This window comes from Sturnus vulgaris, unplaced genomic scaffold (genome assembly GCF_052056855.1).
Source record: "Sturnus vulgaris isolate bStuVul1 unplaced genomic scaffold, bStuVul1.hap1 Scaffold_195, whole genome shotgun sequence".
NCBI classification, from domain to species: Eukaryota; Metazoa; Chordata; class Aves; order Passeriformes; family Sturnidae; genus Sturnus; species Sturnus vulgaris.
The window spans coordinates 2,526,881-2,536,924 of NW_028276170.1; the positions used below are offsets into that span (position 1 = coordinate 2,526,881).

The 10,044-nt window shown below is 51.3% G+C and overlaps 1 protein-coding gene across 1 annotated transcript; it reads right to left on the reverse strand.

Annotated features, from left to right (window-relative positions):
* Positions 1 to 1,668: 1,668 nt before the first annotated feature.
* Positions 1,669 to 2,366, reverse strand: LOC148217995 (class I histocompatibility antigen, F10 alpha chain-like). Its single transcript, XM_088158027.1, has 3 exons — positions 2,063 to 2,366; positions 1,859 to 1,963; positions 1,669 to 1,760 (listed from the first exon to the last, which is right to left on the reverse strand). The coding sequence occupies exons 1-3, from the start codon at positions 2,364 to 2,366 to the stop codon at positions 1,669 to 1,671; spliced, it is 501 nt and encodes a 166-aa protein (XP_088014153.1).
* Between the last annotated feature and the right edge of the window lie 7,678 nt (positions 2,367 to 10,044).

Here is a 10,044-nt window from a genome sequence, read left to right on the forward strand (position 1 = left end):
GCCACATTCATCCCGAGACGATTGCACGCCTCGATCATCTGGAGGATCATTGGTGGTGGTTCTCGTGGCAGGGCGTGCAACACCTTTGGACACTCGGAGTTACCATGAGCTACTGCCAATGTCTCTAACAGTTTATTGCTGGTCCTAGCATCGGGAATTTGTTTTTCCAATGCTTGTTTTAACCGCTCTATAAATTCCATGTATGTCTCTCCTGGCTCTTGCCTAATATTAGTATACTCCAAGTTAGGATTGCTGCCATCTGGTACATGGACCAATGCTTTAAACAAAAATCTTTAACTTCACCACGTACTTGCCTGGGGACTGCTGCTGCTTGCTCCTCAGGTTGGCTAAATTGTCCTTTCCCAGTTAGGTGGTCCATCATTAATGCTGCTCTGGCTGTGTCATTCAGACTTAACTGAAACTTTACCCAAACTTGACTGAAGCAAGCCTGCATTGGCTGCCTGTCACTGCGGTGTCGCTGTTGACGAGTCCCTTCACAGAATCAGCTCTCTGATCCTGTGGTGTCCACGCATCTTCCCAGCCCATCACTGCCTCACACACGAGGTGACCACCACCCCACTCTCTGGCCATCTGACCCGCAGCTGAGCCCTTCCCAGAGTGCCTTTTGGTGGATAAAATGAACGGAAGTGCACAGGATTTAACAAAGATAGAAAAAGTCCTTCTTCTGTAAGGCGTTCCTTCTTTCCTACAGTTATGGTCATCACCATTATCTCATGGTCATGGTCACCTAATGGTCCTCTCACAGCCACCTCATGGTCACAATCATCTCACAGCCATGGTTGTGTCATGATCATCTCATGGTCTTGATCAGCACAAAGCCGTGGTGTGTTGTGGTCATCTCATGGTCACCTCTAGGTCAAGATCCTGTCATGGTCATCTCACAGTCTTCAGTATTTCATGGCCATGGTGGTGTCAAGGTCATCTTGTGGTCATCTCATTGTCACCATCATCTTGTGGTCATCTCATGGTCACAGCCATCTCATGGTCCTTTCCTGATCACCATCATCTTATGCTTGTGGTCATCTCACTGTAATGGTCACCTCATGATCATGTCATGGTCACCTCATGGTCAACTCATGGCCATGATCACATCAGGGTCACCTCAAGGCCATGGTTGTGCCATGGCCAACCCATGGTCATCTCTTGGTCCAAATCATCTCATGGTCAGGGCCGTGGTTGTGTCATGGTCACTCTCATCTCACGGCCATCTCGTGCTCGTGTCATGGCCAGGGAACTTCTCCAAGATCCCGAGCCGTGATTTTGGGACACTCAAGGACCTTTGGGGACAACGAGGCCTGGCCTGACCCCTCCCCCCATCCCAACCAATCCTGCCCCATCCATCTCACACAAATCCTGCCCCATCCACCCTGCACCAATCCTACCCCATCCATCCCACCTGATCCCGCTCCAGAATCCAGCTGTGATCCCACTCCACAATTCCATCTGATCCTGCCCTGGACCCCTGCTCTGATCCAGAATCCCTCCCTGATCCCAATCAGTCCAATCCTGCCCCGATCCCTCTCTGGAATCCCACCCTCATCCCGCTCCATACCTGTGGTCAAGCTGTTGTTCCCACATCATTTCCTGCAGAAAGAGAAGATCCATGAGATTCCAGAACAGATCACACACTGGGATTATCCCCAGGATTCATCCTGGGATCTGCACAGAGGGGATCCAGAGCTGGATCCACCACTGGTACTCACCGGCTGCTATGTTGTATCCAGTCCTGTCCCTCCTCCCTGTGGAAAAACAGTGGGATCAGCGTTGGTGGCACAGAATTCCCAGAACAGTGCCGGGTGGATCCGTGCCCATTCCTGACCCCCATCCCGTGTGTTACCGGATTGGCGCTTCCAGACAAAGATTCCAATGAGGACAATGAGGATGATGATGGCAGCGATGGACACAGCGACCACCACGACGAGATTCCCGCCAGAAGTCGGGTCTGGGAAAAGCAGGATGGTGAGGAGGGGGAGGGGAATCCCCATTTGGGCATTCCAAATTCCAAATTCCCAATTCCCACATTCCACATTCCCAGCCTCACCCCAAGCGTAGATCCCGGGCCCCGACATTCCAGGATGCTCCACCCGGCACCGGTACTGCTCCCGCTCCTCCGGCCGCGCCTCGATCCTGGCCCAGGTGTGGAAGGTGCCGTCGCTGTTGGGAACGATCCCGCCCCACTCCGTCTCCTGATCCCAGATTTCATCCCCCTTCATCCAGTTGACTGCAATGGATCTGGGGTAGAATCCGTACGCGTGGCAGGACAAGATCAGCGTCCCGTGTTCCTCTTTTCCAGACACATGGACATCAGGGGGCTCTGGAATGGGATAACGGTGAGATACATCCATGGAATTCGATTGAGTCCATGGGTGAGATCTGACCCTGGAATTCCCACTGGAATGGGATGGGGGTGAGACCTGTCCCTTGAATTCCCACTGGAATGGGATGGGGATGACATCTCCCCATGGAATTTCCACTGGAATGTGATGGAGAAGACATCTGCCCATCGAATTCCCACTATATTAGGATGAGAGAGAGATCTGCCAATGGAATTCTATGGGAATGGGATGGGGTAACCTCTACTTATGGAATTCCCACAGGAATGGGATAAGGCTAAGATCCGGACATGGAATTCCCAATAAAATGGGACGGGGGAGAGATCTACCCCTGGAATTCCCACTGGAAATGGATGGGGTGCGATCTGCCCATGGAATTCAGATTGGAATGGGATGGGGTTGAAATCTGCCCATGGAATTTCATGGGAATGGGACGGGGTGAGATCTGCCCCACAAATTCCCACTGGAAGGGGATGGTGGTAAAATCTGCCCCTGGAAATCCATGAAAATGGGACAGGGGTGAGATTCACCCATGGAGTTGCCAGTGGAATGGGATGTGGGTGAGATCTGTCCCTGTGTCCTAGGGTGATGTTATGGTGTTCCTATCTCCAATCGTGTGTTCTGATTATGTTTGGTATTATGTCCTGTGCTTCCAGGACTGACTCTGAGAGTGAAGCTTTGTTTTGTCCTGTTATCAGCCGGCTCACCTCCCCCATGGTCTATGTTTAGGAGAGGTTTTAGCTCGGCTTGCTTGCCTGCTTGCTCGCTTCTGCCTTTATTTCTTTCCTTCGCTTTGCCCTTGCTTTTTGCTTATTAGTTAGTTCAGCTAGGCAGTCCAACTTTTTCCCTGGACTGTTTTCTCTTCCACCCCGTCCCCTCCCTCTCCTGGATACCATCTGAACCTGTTCTGGACGGGGACCTGGGAAACCCCAAGAAACACCGGGAGTCTACACTTTGTCACCTGCAGCAGTCATTCCCCAGCGCCAGAGACTGATAACTGAGCGACCACTCGCCAGAGAGACTGAACTTGTCATCCCTTCAGAACGGTGAAAGAGTTTTTTTGTCAGCTGGTGGTGTTTTTTTTCCCTGTGCCGGGGAGTGTCTTGCTTGTTAAATAAACAGTTTTTTCTCCCACTCTTCTCTGAGGAAATTCTTCCCGAACCCGGTGGTGGGGGGGGGGGGAGGAGTCGTGGGGTTTGCTGTCTGGGAGCTCCTCCTGGAGGTTTTCCCCCAAATTTGCCCAAAACCAGGAATCTTGGTGTTTGAAAGCTTTATTGGGGTAAAAGTTGGTGCTTCATTTTTTTTCCGAGGCCTGAATCTTTATATTTAGGAATGAGTTTTGGCTGAATCTTCCTTTTTTGGGCGTTTTGGTATGTATATTGAGGTTTCGCGGATTTTTGGTCTGAATCTTGCTGTCTTAGAGGTTCTTACACACACAATATACCCAGTGATTTTCTAAGATGAATTTGGGCAAGGGGGAACCGCCAGCTCAAGGCACTTGGCTCTTCTTTTTTCCCCAAACCAGGATTTTTCATTCCCAAGGCGTTGGCAGATGGAGGAGGAGGAAAAGCCCCAGAGATCCCTCTCACAAGGAGGGGCTGCAAACCCAGCCCTGGGACCTGCAAGTAGGAAAGACCCTCCCTGAGCCGGGAAGGCGGCCGGAGATCCAGGCAGAGCTCAGAGCTGATGGAGAAGCCTCATGGAAGGGAGAAGCCCCACAAGTGCTTGGAATGTGGGAAGGGTTTCAGCCGGAGCTCCCATCTGATCCGGCACCAGAGGATCCACACTGGAGAAAAGCCCTACGAGTGTGGGAAATGTTGGAAAAGCTTCAGGGACAGCAACTACCTGATGCAGCACCAAGTGATCCACACAGAGGAACGGCCCTACACCTGCTTGGAATGTGGGAAGAGCTTTGGGTGGAGCACTGGCCTGAGAAGACACCAGCGCATCCACACTGGGGAGAGGCCCTACGAGTGTCCCCAGTGTGGGAAGAGGTTTCACACCAGCTCCCATCTGCTCCTACATGAGCGGATTCACACAGAGGAGAGGCCCTTCCGCTGCCCCGACTGCGGAAAGGGCTTCAAGCAAAACTCCCTGCTCATCAGGCACCGGCGCATCCACACTGGGGAGAGGCCCTACGAGTGTCCTGAGTGTGGGAAGAGCTTCTCCAGGAGTTCTCACTTGACCCAACACCAACGGAGTCACCACTAAGGGAAGCCCAGTGAGTGCCCCGAGTGTGGGAAGAGCTTCGTGCTCTGCTCCAGCTCCATCCCCCATGGGAGGATCGGTGTTGGATGATCCCCAGTGACCCCCGTTGGGCAGAGCCCTGGTGATCCGTGATCCTGGTGATCCCCATTGAGTGGGGGGAAGGCGTTGAAGAGATTTCTCTCCCTTCTCCTTGTCCCGCTGTGATTTGGTTGGTAATGAATTCCCTCGCTGTGCCCAGGCTGGCTCTGTTGTTCCCGTGCCGGTGCTCGGGGCGGGATCTCTCCTGTTCCTTCTCTCAACTGCCGGGCCTCTCCTCAGCCAATCAGAGAATGCGATGAAGAAGATTCAGCCAATCAGGGAGAGCAGCTGTGATGACTCACCGGTTGCCGGGCAGACCCGCAGCACCCAGTGTTCCCCACCTGGACCCCACCCTATCCCCCAGTCACGATCCCCACCGCGGGGTCCCCCCAAGTCCTTTCCCAGTCCCGCCCCACAATAAACGGGACGGGGCGAACTGGGAAACTTTACTGGGAACACTGGGAGCAGCCAGGCTGGGGCAGAGTGACAGTAGGTCTGGGGGGAACACACGACCCCCCCAAAATCAGCGCGGGGACGGAGCGGGGGTTCCCGGCCGCACCCGAGGCCATGGGGAGGGGCTGCAGCCGCTGCTGGGTCAGGAGCTCTGTGGGCAGAGAAAAGGGGGCAGCACCTGACTGGGGGCCCTATGGGGAGCGCACACGCTGCGGGGTCGGAACACGACCCCCGGGACCCTCCCCTCACCCTTCTTGCACAGGTAGAAGCCGAGCCCCAGCTCCAGGAAGACGAAACCCAACACGGAGCCCCCGATCCCCATCAGCACCTTGCTGCGGGCGGTGTCCGGCGGCATCTCTGGGGGTCCACAGGCGTTAAGACCTCCCAAAATCTCTCACAGACACCCCAAGCTACGCCAATCACCCTCCCAGTCACGTCTAGCCCACCCAGGACTTCTTGAATCCTCCTCCCAGTCTCTTCCCAGCCTCCCCAGGACCCACCAATGCTCCTGCTTTCCATCTCAGCATCCCATAACCCCCTCCCAGTTTCCCCCCACCACCACAGGACCCCCAAACCCTCTCCCAGTCCCTACTTGGTCTCACCAGGACTCACCAGGACTCCTCACAGTCTCCTCCCATCACAGCCAACGTTATTCCAACCTTTGCTTTCCAGCTCCAGATCTTTCTCTATCCCCTCCAGGCTCACTCAAATCCCTCTGTTCCCCCAGGTGATCCCAGTGTGTCCCCACTCTCTCCCAGTGCCCCCCAGTGTGTCCATCTCACTGTGGCCCTCGAGCTCCCAGCCCGGCCCCAGCTGCCTGCTCTGCTCCATGGATTTCTACCCTGCTGAGATCCAGGTGAGGTGGTTCCAGGGCCAGCAGGAGCTCTCAGGGCATGTGGTGGCCACCAGGACCAGGTGCCCAACAGGAGAGGGCTGGTGTGGCACTGGGAGGGACTGGGAATGAAATTGGAGAGAGTGGGGGAACACTGGGAAAGAGTGGATTGGATTGGGGCAACTGGAGAGAGGGTGGAGGTTTGGGATTGGACTGCAAAGGACTTGGAAAGGACTGGGAAGAACTGGGGGGTCATTGGGGGAGAAGGGAGAGATTTGGAAGGGCACTGGGAGAGAGGATGGAGGTTTGGGAGTGGAGTTAGAAGTACTGGGAGTGGACTGGGAATGGAATGTCTGGGGACTGAGAGGAATTGGGAGAGACTGGGATGGACTGGGAGAGCCACCAGAGTCACTTGGGGTGAGGGGGCAGGAGGCCCCAGGGGTGGGCACAGTTCTCCTACCAGAATAGCTTGTTGTGTTAATTGTTTTCATGCTTAAGATTGTTTTCACCTGGGAAAAAGCAAGTTACTTAGCTGCACATAGAAGAAGTGACAGGCTAGCTATTAATTAGCAGAGAGCAAGACCTGATTTTATGAGGCCTTCCTTTTATAATTTGTCTACCTGACTACAACATCTCACCCTTTTTCATTAACTCAAAGAAGGCTCATATGTTCTGATGATAAAATAGCTCTCTCTTGTGCGGGTGTTATCTCATTAAGGTTATCACTGGTTATCTGTTAGATATGGGATAAGATACACAAAAGACCGATTACAATCAACAAAACTTAGCAAATTCTATCATGTCATTGACACAGGGTTTCACAGCATGAGAAAACAAAAGAATAATGTCCAGTGTGTCCTAGGGAAATGGGAATAAATGACCATTGTTTTAAAGTCCAAATAGTCCATTAGCTGGAAATGTTGATCTTTGACATCACTGAATGTGCTCTTGGATCCTGGAACAGGGAATAACTGAAGAAGGTTAGTAGGAACACTATACCATGATGTTGACACAAGGCTTTTGTTGGCAATTTGCCTGTAAATTTCCAGACACAGCCATGTATTGGCAGTCTTGCTTCTGGTTTTGTTCTGGCCACGAAGGCTGCATGGTGATTAGGTTCTTTTGCTTCTCACTGGGCTTCATTTTCTTGGAGGCAACTGATGTTTGGCTGAATGAACAGGTGACTACTTTGAACTTGTTGATGATAAAAACACATGCATACCTTCTCCTTAAGTTAATGAATTAATTTGACTTTGTCATTGTACCTTCAATTGAAGAGCCTTACATAAAAATATTTTACTTTTTTGGTGCAAATATTGCAAAAAAAAATTTATAAATATACAAATTTAGGAGCTAATTCCCCCATCCTTGTTTTAAAAACAGCATGCATGACTCTTCCCATGAACATGAAGGGAAGTTCAAAACAAAACAATACATGTAGTAAAACCAAAAACTTACAGTAACTGGGAATAATTCTGATACAACAATCCAAAACATTTCCGATAACAGATATAATTAAAAACACTTGTGAAATTAGATGATTACCAAACATTAAAACATTGTACCATCATCCCAGTGTCTGCAACAGCTGATAAACCTCAAATCAGTGAAGAACTGGATGAGCGTCTGTTGGGGGTTGATTTTTCCTTTCCTCTCTGCCTGTGGAATTTTTTTCCCATTGACATGCTAAGAAGCACTGATGGTTAGGTCCCAGCACCAGGGAGAGCCTCCCTGTTTTTTGGGGAGTTTCTCTCGGAGGGCGGGGGGAGGGAAAGGGGGAACACGGTGAGATTGGAAGCAGGTAAAGGAGGGTGGGGGGCAGTTGCTGGCTCTCGCTCGCTTTTGGCTCTCGGAGCAGAAAGGTCATTGCTACCCCCCCACCATCCCAACGCCGGGAGCTGCCTCTCTGTTTTGGACCCCGCAGCCCTGCTTGGACGCCCTCCTGCTTCAGCTTGCTGTTTTCCCAGCATCCTGCCTCTCCTCCATCCCTTCCCATCTGGGACACAGCTGCCATTACCCCCAGCCCCTGCAGGTGCCGGGATCGTCACATCTACCCCGTCCACCGGGAATCTGCCAGCGCTCACTGCCAGCGGTGACGGTGACTGCAGCACAGGGGAAAAGTGCCTGAGGCCGAGAAGGACTGGAACTGGGTTCCTGTTCTGCTTCTTGTTAATTCAGAGTTGTTCTTCTGTTTGCCTTCTTAGATATACCAGTAAAGAACTGTCATTCCTGTCCCCAAAACTTTGCCTGAGAGCCCCTTAATTTCAAAATTATACTCATTCAGAGGGAGGGATTTGCTTTCTCCATTTCAAGGGAAGGCCCTCTTTTCCCTAGCACACACCTGTCTTTTATTCAAACCAGGGCAGATTTTGGCACCCAACGGTAGAACCTGTGGACATTGAGTGCAAAAGCTGGAAAAGCAATAACAGTTCTTGAGTGACCTGATTTTGTGTTTTAGGTGGCACCATGTTGTCCAGCTTACCCTGGTTTGGGCTGCACGTGGTCACAGCTACATCTCTGCCATTTGCAGGCCCTTATTTGAACATGGGTCCTATCACTAAGGCTACTGTGACTATTATCCAGTTCATTTTGTGGGTTGATAAGGTGAGGAGTTCATGGGTTTTTAACTTCCTCTGGGAGATGGCAACGTAGATTCAGAGCTATTGCACTCTAACTGTGTGGTTTTGGGTTTAATTCAATAATGGTACTTACTGTGAAGAAATGACAGAAGGGGAAATTTTCTCCCAACCCTTCATCCAGTCCACCGTTTAGGTCCAGCCCACCCGTTTTCAAAGGCTTCAAAGGGTTCAAATCTTCTTTAAATATTAATGCATTTACAGTGGCTGGTGTTGCTGATATGCCTGTTAAACCTGTTCTATTTAACATTCAGAGATAAGGGGAGATTGATTTGGATAACAACCCTGATACCTACCCCAGGAAACTGGGATGCTGCTGCAGAGACTGACCCTGCCCCACAGCCCACTTCAGAAATGAAACACCCGGATTGGGTGGGTGTTTTAGTGAAGGAGATGTGTGAGATGGGCCAGATGCTGAAGGAGTACCTTTCCCCAGCTGGTGAGAAACCCTCCCCCTGCCTTCAAGAGGGAGAGTCTGATGGTGCAGCAGTGGAACCCACAGACATTACATCTGTCCAAGGCTCCAACTGTACTGCAAGGGCAGTCACAGCCAGCAATAGTCACCCCTGTGGAAACAAAGAAGTCTAAGATGAAAACAAGGCACCTAGAAAATAAGGATAAGAAAGGAGGGCCCTCACAACCAGCAGGGGAGCCAGAGGTTGAGATCATCCCCAAGTCCCTGTCGTACAAAAGTCTCCATACTCTGCAAAAAGACATTGAGTGACGAGGCCGTGAGGCTTTTACCACCTGGTTACTGCAGGTGTGAGACCTTATGGGTACAGGTGTGTGACTGGATGGTGCTGAGGCAAGGAATTTGGGACCCTTGACCCAGGACTCAGGTGTGGATCAGGTATTTGTAAGGGAGCCAGGCCTCCTTTCCCTCTGGGAGTGCCTTTTAATGAGTGTGAGAGAGAGGTTTGTCCACAGAGAGAGAATGCAGGAGCACCACCATAGAATGTGCTGGAAGACCCTTGAGGAAGGGATCCAAGAGCTGAGAGAAGTGGCAGTGCTGGAGGTGCTCTTTGGGAGGGATGGACAGCATGACAATGATCCTGACAAGGTCAGGTGCACAGGGCAGGTGTTGTGGAATCTGGCAAACCCGGGGCCATCTCAATACACCACCTTCATTGCAACAATTAATGCTGATAATAACAGAGACAGTGGGTTCTGTTGCCAACAAGCAACAAGCTTAGAAATTTTGAGAGTATGATCAATGGCCCAATGCAGGCTCATGTCTCTGCTGTGATTGTGAGCCTCCAAGAGGAGATGAGGGAGATGAGGGAGGAGGTGAGGAAGAACAGTTCCCAAGCAACACCAGTGCTGTCATATCACGAGTTCCTGGAACACATTTTTCAAGCCCTTCCAGCTGTTTCTGTCTTGCATCACAAAATTTGACATGTGTTTTGACCTTTTAAAGGACTTGTTGCATGTATTAACATCCAAGGGGTTGCTTTCATCGTGCCCCATCCATCCCACACGGCAG

Excerpts from the sequence above, each read along its gene's own strand:
- LOC148217995 (XM_088158027.1), bottom strand. The coding sequence starts at position 2,366 with ATGGATGTATCTCACCGTTATCCCATTCCAGAGCCCCCTGATGTCCAT. Across the intron at positions 1,964-2,062 it reads GCCCGGGATCTACGCTTGGG|ACCCGACTTCTGGCGGGAAT; the intron begins GTGAGGCTGGGA and ends TGCTTTTCCCAG. Across the intron at positions 1,761-1,858 it reads TGTCTGGAAGCGCCAATCCG|GGAGGAGGGACAGGACTGGA; the intron begins GTAACACACGGG and ends GTTTTTCCACAG.